General features: G+C 42.9%; 1 protein-coding gene across 3 annotated transcripts in view; it reads left to right on the top strand.

The window, feature by feature from the left end:
• MEGF11 (multiple EGF like domains 11) overlaps nucleotides 1-21,549 on the top strand; it is a 426,707-nt gene that overhangs the window by 348,789 nt on the left and 56,369 nt on the right. For all 3 annotated transcript variants that reach the window (XM_069985852.1, XM_069985860.1, XM_069985843.1), the window contains exons 11-13: nucleotides 10,342-10,462; nucleotides 12,742-12,905; nucleotides 13,011-13,113. In XM_069985852.1, the coding sequence (XP_069841953.1) occupies nucleotides 10,342-10,462; nucleotides 12,742-12,905; nucleotides 13,011-13,113 (388 nt within the window). The remainder of the gene's footprint in view (nucleotides 1-10,341; nucleotides 10,463-12,741; nucleotides 12,906-13,010; nucleotides 13,114-21,549) is intronic.

Raw genomic sequence — 21,549 nt, 5'->3', positions numbered from 1 at the left:
TGAAGTCAGCTTTATTAATGAAACCATCAGCGTTCACACACAGCGATAACACCCACAGGGGGAGGCCTGTGCGTTTCAAGAGCATTCACGCACCCCTACCAATGGCTACTTCCTACAGAAAATGACCACAACCGGTGGCTAAAGAAGTTGGATGCAGTCCTGAGGCTGCCTATAAAGCCATAGTTTGTATCTGTGTTTTCCAGGACCCCCTACCTTTTATTATGGGAATTTACCAATCCCCCCCTTCCCAGGACCTTTCATAATCAGTTGTCAAATTGCTAATTCTGATCAATGCAATGCAATGGGTGCATAAGTCAGCAATTGCATAGATCAATGTAATCACTGCATCACTGCTCTGCTAATAGAGTCTGGCTGAGCCTGCAGAGAGACACCAGCAGCAATGAAGAGTGAGTATAGACCTCTGGCTTGTTAAAGGGGTATTCCCCCCCCAAAATTATTTTTGCATTAATACGCTGCCCACCCGTATCTTTCCAATATCAATTTATTATGGATTATGCACAGTTTTGCTGTTATCTAGATGTATTCACCCCCACCAAAGGCATAGAATCATCAGCTCTCAGTCCAACACTGCTCACTGCTCCTGGCCCCGACCCTCCGAGACGGCATTACGTGTCCTCAGTCTCTACAATGGGCCGGGTTAACCCAGCCCATTAAAGAGAGGGAGGATAGCTACAGTCTCCCTCAGCTTCCTCCAGTGCTACTGTGACCCCCTCCCCACACACACACACACATCCAACCATGCCCGCTCCTGTCAGCCCCCCGGCTCGCCCCTGTGCTGTGACATCCCCTCCCTATCCAACCATGCCCGCTCCTGTGATCCCCCGGCCTGGTAACCCCCCTCCAGATTCAACCATGCCCGCTCCTATGATCCCCCGGCCCGCTACCTCCCCCCCAGATCTAACCATGCCCGCTCCTGTGTTTCCCCGGCCCGCCCAGATCCAAAGATGCCCGCTTCTATGATCCCACGGCCCACTCTTCTACTGCGCTGTGACATTTCCCCCTCCACACACACAGCCGACTGTGCCTGCTCTAGGGTCCCTGGGACTCACCCGCGGACCATCCCGCAACACCCCCCCCCCCCATTCCTGCCCACGCGACCCACCCAGCGGTACCCCGGCAAAGACCGTTTCCCAATGCCCCCCACCGCGACTCACCCACGGCACCGCAACCCCCCCCCCCTGCAGCGGTACAACCGCCTCTACAGCTCCCCCCCCCTAACCTCACAACTCATATAACTCTGCTATGCCGCGCACTCAACTCTGCTATGCCGCGCACTCAACTCTGCTATGCCGTGCACTCAACTCTGCTATGCCGTGCACTTAACTCTGCTATATCTTGTGGATATCAGCTCTGCTACATCATGGACAAACCAGACATAAGCATTGCATGATGGGAGACGTTGTTCTCTGGCCGGCTCCATGTTGGATATAGTTTGGCTTTTTAAAAAACTTGTAACTATGGAACGGAAGCAGCTAGAAAGACGGGAGATGGCTCAAAATACTCATGGGGACCTGGTGAGTAAGACTAGGTGGGAGCATTTTATTTTTTTTAGCTCTTGCGGGAATACCCCTTTAAGTTACTCATCAGGCTGCAGATTGGACACTTGATCCATTTATCCATTTGAAGCATTAAAAGTGTTACATGACTGTCACCAGCGGGATCTCTGGTGTCAGTCATCAGCAGTGTATGCTCAGTAGGGGTTAAATGTCAGTTTTGACAGCGGCATCTAAATGGCTAAATAGTGCACGCAAGTGATTGCTCCATGCAGACTATTTCAAGTGAGCAATGCTGTTAGCGGAAGGCGAACAGGCCAAGCAGGCCAGGCAGGTGCCCGGCTTGCTGCCCACCATGTTTTATGAAGTGTACTATATGTTAAGCCATGATATTGCACAGCTTAATATACAGTATCGAAAACCATGACAACGTATGGTTTTAAAGCTCTCTAAGTACCCATAGTAGTATTGATATTTCGGTGCATTGTGCATCCCTACAGTGTATGACAGTAGTCAATTTTGGTTGGTGGTGTTAAAAATTATTTGACAAAATAACTTTGAATATCTCATAAACAGCTACTATAAGTGGATGTCTTTTAGTCTTATTAAATAATAACACATTGCCACCTTACCGCTAGTATTGGGTGTGATAGTATTGGCTAGTACTTTATGTGATAAATGGCTTCTGTCATGTGTATAACCTGCTTACTCCAAGTTTGGCCCCAGCGGAGAAGGGTGTAGGGTTGAACATACCGTGGGCACTCTTCCGTTACATTGTGCCTGATCACTCATACAACAGCCGGCTGTGTAAATCCGTATGTGTATATCTTCATTAGAGTACCTGGCTGCAGCCAGCTGGGTCACTGGTCCGAGGGCCAATAGAGACTTATGGGGTCGATTATTCAGCAGTGTGGTTACTATAACTATTTGAAGCCTGTTTAATGCATTTGTTTTTGTAGGAGAAGAGGAATTGCCTGGTCTTTCTATTAGGTCTAATTTTCATGTAGGTTCTTCAGTAGGAGCAAGGTATTAATAGTATATTCTGAATAAAGGCCTAATTGCAGCACATACATTTATTAATACATCGCCCTTTGTTAAGATAATGATGTATAAACCATGTCCTTTTATTCTATGTCCTAAAACCTTAGGCGCCTTTTAAATTTGCTGTTAATGTTGGTAAGAATTTATGTGATGCAGAAGTCATGTGATTATCGGAGACAATATATTAAAACAAGCCATTGATTTTCTATTAAAAAGACTGAGCGTGTTTCTGCAAGTACATTTTTTTCATCAGTGTGCTAGAATATTCCATAGAGGGGTCATCTCAGGGTTTGTGTTGGTGTAGGGTACAAACTGAGCACTTGCAGGACCACCATCCTCTTCAGGGGACACAAGCAGGGAGGATCAAAGTGTGTTTTTATCATTAGCTTGTAGGGTTGCAGACACACATTGCTGTAAAACATCTATGGGGCCGACAGGGGAACATGAATAATGTTTAAAGGCTATAGAGATTGTTCATTTGTTTCCTGAATGCAAAATGAAAAAATTTTCTAAATCGTCTTAACTGTTACTCAGTGTTAGAGGTAGCAGAGTTAGACATTGTAACGCCTGGAGTCGTGGATCCTCTGTACCGTCACTAGCAATGGCATAAACCGCACCAGGGAGCGGAGTCTAAGGGGCCGCTGGTTTTCACCAGAGCCCGCCGCAAGGCGGGATGGGCTTGCTGCGGCAGGCGACCCCCAGGTCGCTACCCCTGGCTTGGTTTGCTAGTGACGGCGGGCAAGGTGTGGCAGGAGCAGTAGGCAGGTGATAGTGCTGGCAGTGGTCAATAGGCGTAACCGCAGGTGACAGAGGCAGTGCACAGGAACAACGGACTAGGCAGCGGGCAGGAACTAGGGACAAGGACAGCGGACAGGAACAACAGGGAGCTGGGCCAAACACTAAGGGAAGCATGTAGAGGCTCCAACACGAGGAACAGGGCATGCTGGGATTTATAGTGAGTGTTAGTGTGTACACACCAATTAGGGGTGGACTGGCCCTTTAAATCTGAGACAGCCGGTGCGTGCGCGCCCTAGGAGGCGGGGACATGCGCGCTGGCCGGGACAGACGGAGACAGGAGCGGGGTGAGGTAAGGCGCCCCCCGGGGCCAAGCTAGTAGCAGCACTGGGTCCCTTCACATGGACACCAGCGGCTGCCTGGGACAGAGGGAGGTTGCGGCGGCGGCCCGGAGCACGGGACGACGCCGCAGCCGTGACAGACATCAAGTTAAGAAGAGGGAGAGAATCCTTGGAGGGCAGCTCGCACACGCTGTAAATAGAGAGAATATGAGATACAAAGCAGATTGAAGGTGACAATCAAGTGTAGAAATTGCAAAGTTTAGCAAACTGTAGAGGCTGTATAAGAAAAACCTTTCATTGAAATTAAGTTCAAATGTAATTAAACCTACAGTAATAAAATGTTGTGCCCTAATAAGTACAAAGCAAGAATAAAAGAAAGTACATTTAAATGTGTCCATAGCCTTTAAGCTACATAGACAGTTTCAGTTCTCTACCAAATTTCGTAACCCATTTAGATATATATATATATAATTTTAATAATGCTTAAAAAATTGCTCATAGGTTGGTTGATACATATTTCCCCTGTTTACTACACATACACACACATAAATATATACAGTGGTACCTTGATTTAAAGTTCACAGTTTTTCAAAATTGTAACTTGGTTTAAGAGCATTGCTTTGGTTTAAAAGCTCCCTGTACTGGATGGGAGCGGGAGTGGGGGAGGGGCATGGGCTGCATAGCATTACTGCATTATGGGGATCTGGAGTTCCATCCTGTATCTTCAAACTGCTGCTGTTTTTTCAGGTTTATGCACTTATTAATACTCCACATGCTGATTGCTATACTGTGCAGTAACTTATATTCAGCTGTTTCTCATTGTTTGTTTCATTTGTTTTACCTGTTATTTAAAAAAAATCATTATTTTTGTGGTGTGGAACCAATTGTCTGCATTTCAGTGATTTCTTTTTGGAAAATTTGCTTTGGTTTCAGAGTGGATTTGGATTACAAGAACAGACCCGGAACGAATTATGCTCGTAACCCAAGGCACCACTGTATGTATGTGTGTACATATATATATATATATATATATATATATATATATATATATATATATATATACACACACACAAGCAATGATTGTATAGATAGATATAGATAGGTGTACATACACACACAGGGGAGCAATGATTAAATATAAAAAAAAAAAAAAAAATATATATATATATATATATATATATATATATATATATATATATAGCAAATAGTGGGTGTGTAGACGGCACTGTGCGCCAATAGCTCAGGTGGGTGAACAGCCTCCACAAAGTCAGACCCCGACTCCACTTGATGCAGAAAACAATAGAGATAAGGCGGCACTCCAGGAATTAGTGAATAAAGCAGTGAATTTATTCACCCATCATGTGCAATACAACGTTTCAATATGTGCAATACAACGTGTTGCTTGAAAAAGGATTCATTGGGAAACTTAAACGTTGTATTGATGGGTGAATAAATTCACTGCTTTATTCACTAATTCCTGGAGTGCCGCCTTATCTCTATTGTTATATATATATATATATATATATATATATATATATATATATATATAAGTAATCAACAGAGAAAAAATATATAGCTCATCCATATGCAATTTGTAAAGCATTACTGAAATAGCTCTTTTTGCTGACTGCTTCATTTTACAGTCTAATTTTCAATTTACATTATAAAGTTGTATTAAACTACAAATAATAATGCACGCTATGAAATAAGAACTACATCTCTTGAATCACTTGAATAGCAGGAGAGAAATAAACCTTTGCGTCCTTAGACTGAAAGTCTCGCCAGCTCTCTGGGCCATGTAATGTCCTCATGTTGCCTTGAAAGATGTCCTCTGTTTCTGGCTGCAGGCCTGAATATGAGGGAAGGATATATAGACCTAGGGCCTCGGGGCTGCAAGGTGAACCCTCTGCTCACTTTGCACATCATTAGCTTTATTTATGTTGTATAATGTCTTATTTAAATGTTTGAGATGTATGATGGTAAGATCCATTAGAATTATATTCTCTGTTTTATTGTATGTACTGTAATTGAAATGCAGCGCTTGTCTGGGGGACCACTGCCGCTTTGGGTTTATGTCATCAGAAACTATAACATCAATGTATATATTTATCTATACATACAATAACATATTGGGGTAACATTGTGGTGCTTGGGATAATCATATAGTGAAGAACTGAAGTAATTTGGCTTTAGCAAACCTCGACTACATGACTACATACAGTCATTAAAGGGGTATATAGTCTGGGACACAGGATATGCCATAAGTGTCTCCTAGGTCCCACCTCTGGAACCCACATCTGTCTTCAGATCAGAGGTTCCTCAGCCCCCTCTGGCCTGTCTGCGGCTGCTGGAGGTGGTTGGAAAGCCGATAACAGCCAAAGCAATTTGTGTAATTCCCATTGATTTTAATGGAGGATGTATAAATGACATGACCCACGAGCTACAGTGTATTTGCCATAAGTGTCCCAGATTACCTCTTAAAAATGTATACCACCTGTTAAAGAAGCTAAGCCATGTAACACTCTGCACCAGTATCAGTAAATTCCACTTACCTGGCTGAAAGAGTTGTATGGTAAGGAAAAGCCCAGTCACTATGCTATATTAGGGTATATAGACATCATAGAGAGGGCTTGTCCTCCCAGGATCAGTGTCGGACTGGCCCACCAGAGGTGCGGAGAATCCTCCGGTGGGCCCCCAGCTCAGAGCCCGCATTTACACTGACTGATATGTTATCTCTTTTGATTCTTCATTGGTGGGCCCCCAGGATCATTTCCTCTGGTGTGCCCCAGATAACCCAGTCCGACACTGCCCAGGATCCCATTCTATGAGACAGACCAGAGGTACGCTTAGTAGAAGCAGCTTTTGCCCTGGTGCACCCAGCCCGTACATGCATTACATAGTAAGCTGCAGCATGTCCAGACCCTGCCCTGGTGGCTCCCTCCTGCACCTAATTTACCATGAACAGGCATAAATCATGGCGAATATCACTGTCGCCATAGTTGATTATGTCTGACCAATGGAAATCTCCAAAAGATGTATCGGGGTCAGTAGTGATATAAAATTTGTAGAAGTCATCTGGTTTATTGCATTGACTCAGCATATCATGGACTTGGGTTCATGCATAGACTTTTATATATGCAAACCTGCTTCACGTATACAACCAATAACACTACAAATTATATCATACAGTACGATCAAGCAAATTTGACAAACCGGCCATTCATTATGACAAATGGATAAGAATCTTCTTCATGGTCCAGATATTCCGTCATGCAGATTTTTGCAGTAGTGTAGATGGTAGCAGAATGTACGCTCTGTAATTGAACCCACTTGTCTCTGTCTCTCGCCATCCATAATGAATAATCTCATCTGCTTAGCTGTTTATATAGTACCTGCACTTTTCGGTGACTTGTTATTGACTTCACCCTGTTGTATTGCACAGGGTGCTGTATGATTTTTTACATCTTTTTGTATCTTTTATGTTTTTATCAATTGGCAAAATTATATTCCAAGGCTAAAGAAACAAACAAAACTTTACACAATACTGCTGGCTCATTGTTACATTAACTACAGCCTTGTCAAGTAATGAAAATGACCCAGGACTTAGAAGAAGTTAACACTCTCATCTGCATGTCTCCGTCAGGTCAGCAATCTGTTTTTAGTCAGGGGAAAAAAATCAATATGATGTAGATTTAGTATTAGAACAGAATTGTGCATTTCTCAACCACTCTCTGATCTCAGCTGAATCATTTATAACGTGAGTTTCTGATATGTTCTCCAGGGGTTTGGCTTGTGCTGAAACACCAGAAAGCAAAATATACTGGGAAGATTATTAATCTATCTACAGTGAAGGAAATGTATAGGAGTTCTGCCAGTATTACATAATATGAGGGATCTCGTACAATGTCTGGGACTTCTGCAGTTGTTACATATCATATGAGCTCTCATACAATGTCATAAGAGATGGCTTTTCTAATATTGTTGACAAGAGTCAAATATTGATGGGGATACCAGTGTTGTCCCTCTCTTATATATTCAGTAATTTTAGTTGGAAATGCTCTGTATAAAGTAACCTACAAGGCACATTTAAAAGAGAAGACCCATCCAGTTGTCTGTAAGCCAATAAATATTCTATTGATGTCATCATTACTTTTATGTATTTGACCAATAACTATGACATTCATTATCCTACCTCTTTACCACCTTGAAATTAATTTCATTTTTATTGCATGACCTAACAGCAGTAGCATTAAAGCTGAAAAAAATTACTTACACGTTTCGAGCTCCTTGTAGTCTGCCTTGTTCAATATAAGAAAACCATTAATCTTAGATCCTCTCCCAGGATTTCTCTTATGATCAAAAGTAGTCAGATCTAGGCACAAAGAAAAAGATTCCCCCAAAGAAATGTAACCAAATGTTTTACCTCTCCGTTATTCTATGTTCCAATTCTCCCCGTAATCTAAAAGGACGGAGAGCCAATCTTCCGAATGTACTTAGGTAGTTCATGACTTTTGGTTCCGTCTGATATGCGTGGATTACATAAAGATGTTATGGTTGATAGATTATACTTGTTAGTACTTGCTATAGCTAGACGACTGTTGTATAACAGTTTTCTAAGACTTCAGAAAGTCTTGGAAGCTTTTGAACGTCTGTACTCTTGCACTTCTTGAAAGTTTTTGCTCAACTTAATTCACCCCTTGCACTGATATTAGGAGTGCATGGGGCGGCGTGTGCAGAATGGTGATGGCTACTAAACTGTCCTATTTCTTGGCTTGATGATAATCTCCTTGGGAGTAATTAGCTGCAACCCGGAGAGCTCACACACCTCCTTAGAGAGGGATTAGAGTGTTGGAAGGATCACAAGTCTGCTTTACACTTGAGGGGCACTATCTTCATGGCTCCAGATGAAAGGCACCCTAGCTTTCCCATATGAATAATATAATGGACTAATAAAGAAATATATATTAATAATACATACATAAGCATGTGTATGTGAAGAATTTCTATACAGGCTTCAATACTGACTGTTATAAACAGCAGAGTTGATGTCAATGGACTATAGTTCCTAAGAACTACTCCCACCTAGATAGGCTGTAGTCCAATAAACAACATCAAACATCCTTTATGATATTGAACATGTGTAAATGAGTAATGCATTTATCCAGAGAGTTACCAAAAAGTTTGTTCCTAAATGTCCTATTCTTTCTTGCTCTGGAGAGAAATCCTTTGGTGCAATGGGGTTACCAAAGTAAAAGACTACAGTTCCCATGATTCCTCTCTAGCTGTAAGGTGTTACTACAAAGAGAAAACCTCATTGCGGAGACTTTTCTGCTACTCACTAATGCAGCAGTAGCATACACAGTACCTCTTCAGAGACAGCAAGGGTGATGGGAGTGCCATGGTGGAGTGGAGATGACAAGTCGAGAAACACTATGTGATATGTGGCGTCCTGTTAGTTTAGTAGTACCTTACTGATTTTGGAAATGTTCCTGGCAGTTGATGATATATAACAGGCTATTCAGAAAGAGTCTTGATATATAGCTCCTGAGAGCCACTACATTGCCAGAGAGCCATGCAAAACAGACTTTAAATGAAAGATGTGAATGTATTTAACCTTTGCCCTCTACCTTAGACCAATAAATCCAGCGTGACCAGATCAGCGCTAACAAAGAAAATACAACAGACTGTGACCCTCAGCGCATTTGCCTCTGTACCTGTATTCATAAATATTAAGTGTATGTTTTGTCGGCACAAGCCAAGAAAAACCCTATACACTCTCTTACATTGAAACAGTTGATTGTAAGGCATTGCAAGGTCCCTGGAGCTCGTACTTTCAACACTTCATATAACGAGAAGCTGAGAAATTCAGTGGCGGTAGAATTTGTGATTGGAATTTCAGAGTAGATATTTGGGACAAGTAGAAGGTCATCTAAGATGGAGATAGAGCTGCAGCCGAGGGGACATCCGCCTCTGAGGCCATCAGCTCTGATCCGACGCATTCTTTAGGTCTTTGTGATTTCGCTGACGGGAGGGTATTTGTGTCTCTTCAGCATCTTCCTTCGTCAGGTCACTCTCCTAATCAGGTTCAAAATGTTAATTACTGCGTCTGCCGGAATAATTGGGGCGCGTTTCTGAGCTCTTGATTGTCATCTAGTAGGAATGACCGGCGTTCGCCATCTCTGAGATGGTCCTTCTCCAATTAGAAGGCAAGTTAACCCATTGAGCACTGGGAAATGGAAGTCTTTAAATTTACTCTTTGGCTGATTTTCGTACCTTACCCTTTGGGGAAGAAATCGTCATTCATGTTGACTAAGAGAAGTGAAGACGGATTCTTAGTAAATACAATACTTAAGTAAGGAAGTTAAATCAGTCAGATACCTAACTCAGCGCTAATGCCAACCAGATTCCTTCTCTATTACCAATCACTATACTGTGTGATTAATGGGCTTGAACTTTACACCGGGGCCTTAGCCGGTAGCTCCTTTTATTCTGCTCACATTTAATGATCTCCAGCAGACAACTGTTTGTGGCATTTTAGCTAAAACACATTATTTTACAGAGAAGAGCATGGACCTACCATAAATTACATGACAAATGACTGCCACTACATGAGGTTCCTTTCCATCATCCGCCACAGATCGCAGTGCAGTGTGTCTGATAGAAATTCCCAACCACTCGTCCTAATTACAACTGTTGTATTGTCATTGCAGGGACAGGACTGTTCTATGCTGTGTTCCCCAGGAACATTTGGTACTGACTGCTTGTCAATGTGTAACTGCAAGAATGACGCTGCCTGCTCTCCAGTGGACGGGTCTTGTCTGTGCAGAGAAGGTATAAAATGTGTTTCTTGGTCTAATAAACAAATTCTTCATCAGACTTCAAGAACTAAAAAAAAAAAAAAGGTCTTTGTGTAACGTTATTCTGTAATACTGCAAAGCATATATCCCAGGATTCTTCAATTATTAAAAACTCATTTATCATGTGCGCCTTTGTAGACTTTGCTTATGGAATTATGGATTTATTAATGTAGTGAACGCGAGTTTGTTTTCTGGTCCAATGGTAGATGCAACATCAGAACTCCGATCTGACAATGGCGGACAACTTTTTAAAACCAGTTTTACTTTGTTATAAAGTTTGCTGGGTTTGTGCATCAACATTTTTCAATCTTGGATTTCAGGTGACCAGTGATTTTAGGTGTAATTTTTGGCATATTTAGGCATACTTTGGGCCCTTTTACACTGAAAGATTATCTGACAGATTATCTGCCAAAGATCTAAATCCTAAACCAGGAACAGACTATAAACAGAGTTCAGGTCATAAAGGAAAGCCTGAGATTTCTCCTCTTTTCAAATCCATTCCTGGCTTTGGCTTCAAATCTTTGTCAGATAATCTTTCTGTGTAAAAGGGCCCTTACATATTAATTGTGCCAAGAAAGATGTGTTAACCTCTATCCTACTAAGGGCCAGTTCACACGGAGCAAAAGTGGTGGAAAGTGACAGAAGTGGAGGCACACAAGCCCTCCCATAGAGACACTCTGGGACACTGATGCAGGCAGAATTCCGCGGCAGAGAGTTCCTAAGCTTTTGCTCCGTGTGAACTGGCCCTAACATAGGACCAGTCCATGTGATGGCTATAACGTTACATATGATGATGTTACATAATGTCAAGTAGAAGTTGCTTTACTATTATTTATGAAGACCAACTCCCCCCGTAAAGGGAACATTTGGTTTCGCAAAATATTTTTATTCACATACATTTTAAATACAGTTGATTTGCTTTTCCCAAACATGAAGGGGTGGGATCTAAGGATCCTATTACACTGAGCGATTTTTAACGATTAACGACTAATGATAAACGATCACAAATGAGATTGTTTATCGTTAACCTGAAATTGTTCACCATATTACACAGAACGATAATCGTTAGTTACGATCATTATTGTGATCGTTACTATGATCGTTTATTCCTTCTGATCCCAGCAAAACAATGAACAATGTGCAATTACACTGAACGATTAGTGAAAAAATGCGGAACTTGAGCGAACGAACGTGGAATTACGATTAGCGAACGATTAACGATAATTTTAGATTCAGATCTATATCAACGACATACGAACGATTTTTCAATCATTGCCTGCAATTACGCAGACTGATTATCGTTTAAATTCGAACGATTTAACAATTTTTTGCACGATAATCGTCCCGTGTAATAGGGCCCTTAGAATCTAGATTGTCCACAAGTAACTACAGGTAACTTCGGTGGGGTATGTCAGCAACAGCTAAATGTCTTTGGGCATTTTTCTATGAAGGGAGCATTGAGGATCTGGACTGTTTATTGCTTTAGGGTACTATTACACGGAACAATAATCAGCCGAATCGGCCCTATCCCGCCGATTATCTTTCCGTGTAATAAAGACAATGATCAGCCGATGATCGTTGTCATCGGCTGATCGTTGATATAGGTTCTGACCTATAATCGTCGGGCGCCCACCGCGCACCGCTATGTGTAATAGCGGTGCACGGCCAACGCTGAAGATATGAAAAGAGGAATACATTACCTATCCAGGCTGCAGGGCTCCTCTTCCTCTGTGCTTCTCCCCGAGTCCCGCGCGCTCCAGCTTCACAGCGGCCTGTCTCAGCTGACAGGCTGCTCGGCCAATCACAGACCGGGACCGCCGCGGCCAGTCAGCAGAGACAAGCCGCTGTGAAGCTGGAGCGAGCAGGACTCGGGGAGAAGCACAGAGGAAGAGAAGCCCTGCTGCCTGGATAGGTATGTATACAGTTTAAACAATGGCTGCAAGGACATCGGTAACAATGTCCCTGCAGCCTTTGTTGAACGATTATCGGGTTGTGTAATGGGCCCAGTAAACGAGCACCAATCTAGCAGATTTGCAATGCTATGAAACTTTGCAATGCTCTGCAGTATCAGGTTAGATCCATTGGCAAACAGATTATCACAGCATCATAGCTTCAATAATAAATGTAAGACTTGTAAGTATGAACTAAGGCACAACATTGCAATCTTTTATCATTTTAGAAAACATATATGTTTCTATTGTGTTTTATAGACTGCATTATTAGGCACTGAAATAAACATCTCTTCCTATCCAGGTTGGCAAGGGACAGACTGTTCTATTCCCTGTTCCAGTGGCACTTGGGGTCTGTACTGCAATCAGACCTGTCACTGTTTCAATGATGCTTCCTGCAGTCCGATGGATGGCAGCTGCATGTGTGCTGCAGGCTGGATGGGCGACATCTGTGACCAGGCGTGTCCGGTATGGGAAGAAGCTATAGAAAATTTTAATACAACATATGCATGCCATTGCTGATTCTCCCATCATTCATGCAGCTTTTATCTTTTTTTTTTTTTTCATAAATAGGAGGGGATGTATGGTCTGGACTGTATGGAGCATTGTGATTGCATTCACGCAGAAGGATGTGACCCCATCACCGGGTACTGTCACTGTCTGGCAGGGTGGACAGGTATGTACAATACTATGCTGTCTTCAGCCTAGCAGCTACTCATACCAAGTATTATTTACTGCAATACCGTTTCATCTGTGTCCGATAACATACCATTCATACACCTATCAGTTATAACATTAAATCCACTGGAAAGTGAAGTGAATAATATTGATTATGACATCTGTCAAAAGGTGGGATACGAGATATACAGCAGGGTATAAGCTGTAAGGACCTGAGCAACTTTGACAAGAGCATATTGTGATGGCTACATGACTGGTTCAGAGCATCTCCGAAACAGCAGGTCTTGAGGGGTGATTTAGTATGCTGGTGTTACTGCCCAGAAAAAGTAGTCTACAAAGGAACAACTGGTGAAGTGGAGACAGGGCTGTGGATGCCCAAGGCATAAGAGTAACATTGTAGAAATTGGAGATTTTAGGTAAAGCTTAAAGAAAACCTTTCACCCCGACACACGGGGCAGAGCCTGTCCAACCCTCCTGGTAGCACCCCGGATACTTACCCAGTCCTGCAGTTCCTGCTCCAGAAGCCGGTCCCGCCACTGAGAAATCGCTGCCCGACGGTCTGAATGCACGATATGTAAATGACACGAGTCTGACGTCTATAGGAAATCACTGGAGACGGGGGTTAAAGGTTTCCTTTAAAGTAAATGTACCACTTAGAGCATTAAAAAAATTCACACTATCTTGTCGGCACTGGTGCGTACATCCTGGTGGCCAGTCTATTAATCTGTCTGCACCAGTTTGTGATTTGCAAATATGCACTGGAGGTGGGTCCGGTATCCCCCAGTACACAGATATCCCCTCCCTGGAGGGCGCTGGGCCCATCTCCAGTGCACAGAGCGGCCCAATTTACACTTTAGAAACCAGTGCAGATGGCAGGAAACCGGCGGTGGTTTAAAAAGTGGACCGGTAGTATAAAAAACCTTTTTAATGATATAAATGGTATATTAGCTTTAAAAAATACAGTAGGTGGTTGTGGTAGATTGTAGAGGTACGAAAATAAGTAAATGGACAGTAAACTCAAGAGCTAGCATACCTACATATGCAAAAGATCTGACCATTATCCATAGTTCAGACTGGAGAGAGACTTACTGTATTGTTCTACAATGGGATTATTCAGATGACGTCAAATATAGCTGTCTCCTCAATCACCACTTTATCTGCCATATCTCTGGCTCTGTAACCTTTCAGGAACACTTACATACTTATATGTGAATGATATGAGCAGCTCTTTTCATTAAACATATTTTTATAAGCTTTGAACTTTATACATAATGTTCCTTTAAAGTAACATTAAACATAGAAAATGCACGAAAAATAAAATATTCCTCCTTTAATCTCCTCCTCTCCTTTGATCCTATTTAGTCTCATATTAAAATTAAAACAGATAAATATATAAAGAATTCTCCTAGGAGATCAGCCAAGTGCCTCTCCTCTTGCTTTGCGGTGTATGACTATTGGCTGCCCCGCACCTGAGCCCTGCCTGCAGTAAGACAAAAAGGTCATTAAGCCACGCCCCTTGGTTAGACCCCTCCCCAGTGTCATAACCCACTCCAAACTGGGACAGATTAGTAAGGATTTAACTCCCGTGCATCTATGTTCCTTGCAGGATTTCCAAAAGACTTTGTTTCAGGGGAATGCAGAAAATCCTGCAGATTGATTAACAATAGCCCAACAAAATTGGCCCCTGATTACAGTAATCATTTGTTTCTAGGTTCAGTGTCCCTTTAAGAGAGTCTTGTGGCTAGTCTGGCTGCTGACGTGTAGTGAGCACTGCAGTATTCTTGTATGACTCTGCTCGCCGGCATGTGCTTGTGTATTCAGCTTCATAAAATCAGAGCTAAGGGCTGAGCGGCGTTGTGCAGTAAATTAAATAGATATTATCACCTTAACAAACACACAGTTCTCCGTCTGCCTGGCACTGATTGGTGTGGGAGCCAGAGGCAAGAAGGCATCTGTGCAGGGAGATTACTGACCTCTGGGATGATGAAGATGGGAGGTGTGGAGGTCTGAGGAGCCGGCACCTGAACTGCTCCAGTCTCATGTATTTATAGAGAAGGGGCTCTTACTTCCATTGTGTAGACAAAGACTTGTGTGTCAAATTCTTGATTGTAAAAACTGAATAATATTCCCATTTGAAATATACACCTATCAGCCGTAACATTAAAGGGGTTGTCTGGACATAGGGTATATTTTACCATGTTGCTGGGGATGTCTTGAAAAGAAGAAAGCTGTATACCCGCTTCCGATGTCCTAACCACCTAATCTCCTGATCGGTCCACTTCTTCACTACTTCTGAATAGCGGCTGATTACTATGTTGAGAGCGCACTTTCTGTTTGCAAAGGACATTAGCAGAAATGTAGTGTCCCACCACGAGTGTTGCTGATTTATACACCCTTTGCAAAAGCCTGTACTCTAAGTAGAAGTGGTAATGAAGTAGTACCTAAGTTTTGCCACTAGATGTCGCTAGTAGGTGTATCTTGTACCTATGTATTGCACAGCTGTAGTACTCAAGGGGTTATTGTTTTTGTGATCTGTGCACCAATGAGAGCTCTTTCTCTTCTCTATTCTTCTTTGCACTCTCTTCTCACCCACTCACAGCAGGTATTATATACCCTGTAGGAGGTTCTCACATGGGGAGAGGAAGTGTAGTCACACGTAGTCTTAGTCTAGTTTCTGTTCAGCGAGGATGCAAGTCAGAACGGTCCCTACAGCAGTCATGTTGGGCGCTGGCTTATGCCAGGTGCCCTGGTAGAGGACGAGTCCAGTGTAGTCTAGTCAACAGACGCACATGGGAAACAAGGACACTCTTTTCTTGAAAGCAGCACTTCTACACACTATGCAGGGCTAAGCACTCACAGAGCGGACAAGTCAGGGATCACCCCAGCCCACGCTGAGAACAAGTCTAAAGGTGCAGGACAGTATCCTAAAGCAAGAGGAACTGATCCAGATAGAGAAAAGTTGCTAGAAGCCTACATACTCTATCTCGCAGTGCAGGTGTAATCAGAGAACTCTGACCACTCTGCTCAACCAAGGTAACAAGGTCTGGGGCTTGCCTAACCCTCTAGGATGTCTCGCCCGACACTGGTGGGCAATAGGTGGTGCAAAGACAAAGGTCAAAACACAGGCACAAGTATTCTCTCTACTCTCAAGTATTCTCCTTATTTTGCAATCAGTAGTCTGTGTGGAGTCACGGCACTGTCTCACCACCGACCAAAGAAGTAGTAGGGTCTGGCTCACCTGGACTCAATCCACGGACCCACGGTGCTCTGCAATAGAAAGAGTAAAGTCCTTTAAACACCAACATCCAGATAAAAGTAGTGCGGCACTCGTTCCTGATCCAACAATATTTTTTATTTTATGTTATGCCATACAATCGTGAGATAATGCACAGAGAGGTGACGATCATTCCAAGCTTAGACGCGCTTTGTCATAGCCCATACCATAACATGTAGGGTATGGGCTATAACAAAGCGCGTCTAAGCGCGAAACGATTGTCGCCTCTCTGTGCATTATCTCATGATTGTATGGCATAATATAAAATAAAAAATATTGTTGGATCAGGAACGAGTGCCGCACTACTTTTATCTGGATGTTGGTGTTTAAAGGACATTCTCCTTATTTTACTTCTAAAGTTCCGGCAGAGCACAGTACTACATTGGGTTAGGATACTCTCGACATCCTCCTCTCTACTCTTCTGCACTTCTCAGCACGCAACCAGGCCAACACGGCTATTCGACCTCTCAAGCTCTCAGCACAAATCCTGTCACTACAGTCTAGAGTCTACTGTCAAATCAGAAGTCTATTGTATATCACTGTATCAAATATTCCTGAAGAAAAGAAAAGTTTATTTATGGTAACAGGACTCAGTGATTATTACCTAACCACCGCACCGTACCTAACACGGTAATTGCACCTTCCTTGGGTCATCTCCCCTTTCTATGGGTGACGGTACCAATAGTCCAGGTGGGTCACAACTCCACTCCACCGTACCACCGTGATAAGTACCCAAGTGACCCTCTCACAGCCCGGCAGGTCGCCGAAGGGTATAGCCAGTCTCACTAAAATAAAAACAGGTGTGCCATCGTACCTGTGTGGCGTCACGACAACCTAACATCTGGCTGAGCTATATCCCGACCAAGCACTACTGTATTGGAGTCACCACGTACCTAGCAAGTGACCGGTCGAGCCTCACACCGGGGCTACACCACAGAAATAGAGGACTGTGGCAAAGACCAAACGGTTTGGAAACCTATAACAGCAGGGGGAGTGGGTTGGGTAAGTATATATATATATATAATTTTTTTTTTTTTAAGGCAGCTCCAGCAACATACCTAAATATCCCTCATGCCTGGACAACAGCTTTAAAAATTATTTGCCTTTGACCCATCAAAGCATGGACTGGACAAGACCTCTGAAGGTGTGCTGCTACCAGCTCATTCTTTAGGTCCTGTATGTTGTCATTTGTATTCCTTAAACCATTCCTGTGTGGCCAGGCACATAATTCGCTGTAATAGACCACACAATGTTTAAGTAGTACCAACCAAAGTAGCATCCACATGAATGGCAGCATAGCCTGTATTACCTTTTACAGCAGTTTATGAATAAGTAGCTTTTTTATGTGATCAGATGAGACAGATTCTTGCCCCACACATTCGTGGGCCTTAGGATCATATATTAGACGAGTGTTATTATTGGAATTACTCCACTTATATATGAAGACAAGGTCAATAATAGGTTGTAGATCTGATGGGAGCTGTCTTGCAGTCACATCACTGGGCACAGTTGTAGACTAGTTTTTTCATTTTTTTTTTTTTTTTTTTCATTTGTGTCATGTGATCTCATTGGGGCTAATATATGCTGTGCTGATGTATCCTGGGATTGCCAGCAGATTTGAATGGGAGAGAATGCAGTTTGCAATCTGAAAGTCAAGGTGGAGGTTGATCATTGTTTATATGACTAAGATGCAGTAATAAAATGAGTTCATGCAGCAGAGCTGCGATGAAACAGATGACACAGCAGGAATAGTGATGATCAGTGTGCATTATGTGGGCAAAAAAACTTGCTGGAGTGCTTCTTTAAATGTAAACCATGTTTTGTTTCTGCCATGTTTTACCTGTGAAAACCACAAGGTCTATAACCACATCACCAATATGTATGGAATTTTGAAGACTATCCCTGCAAAATAGTTAAAGGGGTAGTTCAAGCCCCCCCCCCCCCCCCCCCCCCCCCCAAGAAAAAAAAAAAATATATATTAATTCTTTCATATCAACTAGTGCCAGAAAGTGCCAGATATTTGTAATGCTGTATGACCTGCAGGGGGTGGTGTATTCTTTCCAGTCTGACACAGTGCTCTCTGCTGACACCTCTTTCCATGACATGAGCTATCCAGAGCAGTAGTGAATCCCCATAGAAAACCTCTCCTGCTCCTGGCAGGGACAGAGGTGGCAGCAGAGAGCACTGTGTGAGACTGGAAAGAATGCACCACTTCCTGCAGGACATACAGCAGCTGATAAGTACTGGAAGACTGGAGATTTAGTAAAAAAAAGTAAATTACAAAGGCGCTACCCCTTTAAGTTATTGTTAACCTGAACTAGACGACCTCTGGAGACAAATTACATTAGATGTATTTCCTCTCATTTAAGCTGCCTTGTTTAGCTAAGATGTCAGATATGTTGTTTTATGGAGCAGGGAAAAACTGTATAGATATAATTTTAAGAAAACTGGTGGGACAAGTCCTTTAATAATTGTTTTGCCATCCACATTCCCTCTTAAGAAACAGCTCAGTTTGTCGATCATGCCTTACCCTAATCCTGCTCTTCAGCTCCCAATGCTTATCTGCTATAGAAGCAAGTATTTCTACAATGCTATTCTTAGTCATAATTCTTCCCTTGCCATCTGATTTTGTTTTTCTATCTGACGGCCTGACCGCATTCTGGCTGCATATAGACTAATTGTTTGCATAGAATAGACACTGCTGCACTATTGTTCGGCTAGAGAATGGAGCAGGTTAGGTGGTTGTACATAAAGACTTTGTCACTCTCCTGGACTTCCTAGGCATGTGCACAGTGACAGAAGGACAGGTGACGCTGCTCCGAGTGTCGATAAGGTTCCTCCGAGCCAAGCAGATATAAGAGTTTGGTCACATCAGACCTGTCACTCATTCACAAAGCTGTCCCTTGCCTGCCCTTCAGCTACATTAATGCAGGACCATAGATAATCCCAATTCCCACAAGGCTCGGTCCATGGGCTTAAAGACACAGCCGCTTCCTTTACTGTGCTGATGAACTAGTACTGCCTCGGTGCAAAGTTTCGACACCTTTTATACAATGAAGCTGTCAGTAGGAGCCTCTGGGGACTGGAGATAGCAGCTAATTATACTAGATGGATGTGTCTGTGCATCTTGCGATAGACCTGTCTGTCGGACTCTTTTCTTCTTCTAAATGTCTTCATAATCTTTATTTCCATCATTTCTGCCTTTCCGAGACTCCAGTTCGCCAAGCGGAATATTTTTTTGAAGGAAATGCATGAAGTCTTCTATGCTAATGACTATTTCTTGTGTACTGACTGTAATGTGTGTAAAACAGTGGAACCTTTGCTGGGAAGCAATGAGCGGCTACTCCAAGGTTAGAAAGGAATAGCATTGCACTTTCTCTTGGAATGCACACAATGCACTTTGCACTCTATATAATAAAATCATAATATGAACCTATAATATAATATTTGGCTGCCTGAGGAAACGGAGATAATACAGTTCAAGCAAGGTCATCCACAGACAGCAATTTAAGAATATGCAAAATTGTCGAGGGCTAGATAAGGCGGCAAGGCACTGCAGGATTACGGCTACCCCCGGATTATCCCCCTTCATGATTGGACGCTAGTTTTGGTTGCCACTCTCTGGGACTAGAGATAAGTCTCCAAAATGTTCGCTTTCATTTTTTTTTTTTTCACAAGACTTAATTTGTACAAAGCTGATAAGGAATTGTACTTCCGTCTGTGCTCAAAAAATCCTCACAGGGGTGAGAGAACTTTGAAATCTCCAACCTGCAGGCAGCTGGAAAAGTTTTAGCAATAAGAGCTCTTTGGTTTTAGCACATAGATATACACGTAGAGGAATGGAAACCCAAAAGGAAAAATAACACGATCACAAGAGCCCTCCTTCTCACCGCTAAGAAGGGTACTATCCCCCTCTACTATCTGTGTTCTCTATTCTATGCTACATTTGTGTATGATAAGAAGATAAATCACCTATAGGATAATCGAAACTGGTTCTTACCTATCCGTCAATGTTTTACATCTGCCCTTGACTGCCCTTACAAGCTGGAATAAGACCCGATGTAGAGTTTGCTGCAACCTTTCCTTGGTCAATACAATTATCATAGTATACTGATCCATACATCAATATGCTCCTGGCAATTAAACAGTGGCAGCTATAGCCGGTGGCTTAGCCAAGGTTCCATAAGGTAAAGTGATGTTTCAGTCTTGGTGGCAACATTCAGCACGTGAAGGGTGGAGGGGTTTGTGAGCTCACAGTAAATTCCCTGGGTCTGCAATATTTTTGCATTAACTCAGGACGGTTTGAACAAAATCAGCAAGTAGCACAAGTGAGGAGAGCGACTCGGAGCCTGTGTAATGATTTTCACTCACTCGCAGTAATCCTTAAACTTTCAGCTGCCGAGCAGATTGAAGCCTCAGTAATTACAATGCGGTACCTGTTCTGCTCTGATGGGGAGGGGGCACATCTCCTGAGTAACACGTTAATCCACTCTCTGCCTGAGGTCTCTCCCCCTGTGTTTATCCCATTATGCAGAGGAGCGTGGGCCTGTGAGATAAAGCTAGCAAATGCTGCAACACATTGTGGGGAGAGGGAGCGAAGTGGAGAGGAAGGGAGAAATCAGGTAAACTGGAGGGGAATGGCTTACCATTCCGTCCTGTTAACAACCTGTTCATTTCAGGCTTCACTTCCTGGTATTAGCCATATGCTTGCAGCAAAACAGCTCATCAAGTATATGGTCTAATTATAATAGAAAAATCTGCAAATGTCAGCTGGTAGTGTGCTAGGCCTCTCATAGGCCGATACAGAACATAGGCATCCTACACCATAGCACAGTGTAAGGACTAAAATGTCTGCTGCAGGTAAGTTTGGCTTCATTGATAAGATCCCAGGGGTTCAAACTCGTGGCCCTCCAGCTGTTGCAAAACTACAATTCTCATGATGCCCGGAAAGCCAAAGCTTTAGCTCTCTCTTTCTCCTGCCAATTCATTTACAAATAGTATCACCATCCCTCAACAGACCCAAGTAACCTTTCAAAAGTACCCCAATCGGCAACCCTCAGAAGAAAGCTGCACAGTTAAACAGACCCCAGAACCCTTCAGCAGAACTCAGCACCCTCCAACAGTGCCCTTAAAAAGATTCCAGCATCCTAACATTGCACC

The sequence above is a fragment of the Dendropsophus ebraccatus genome, chromosome 1, assembly GCF_027789765.1.
Source record: "Dendropsophus ebraccatus isolate aDenEbr1 chromosome 1, aDenEbr1.pat, whole genome shotgun sequence".
NCBI classification, from domain to species: domain Eukaryota; kingdom Metazoa; phylum Chordata; class Amphibia; order Anura; family Hylidae; genus Dendropsophus; species Dendropsophus ebraccatus.
Note: the sequence above shows the minus strand (reverse complement) of the source record. Positions and strands in the feature narration are given on the sequence as shown.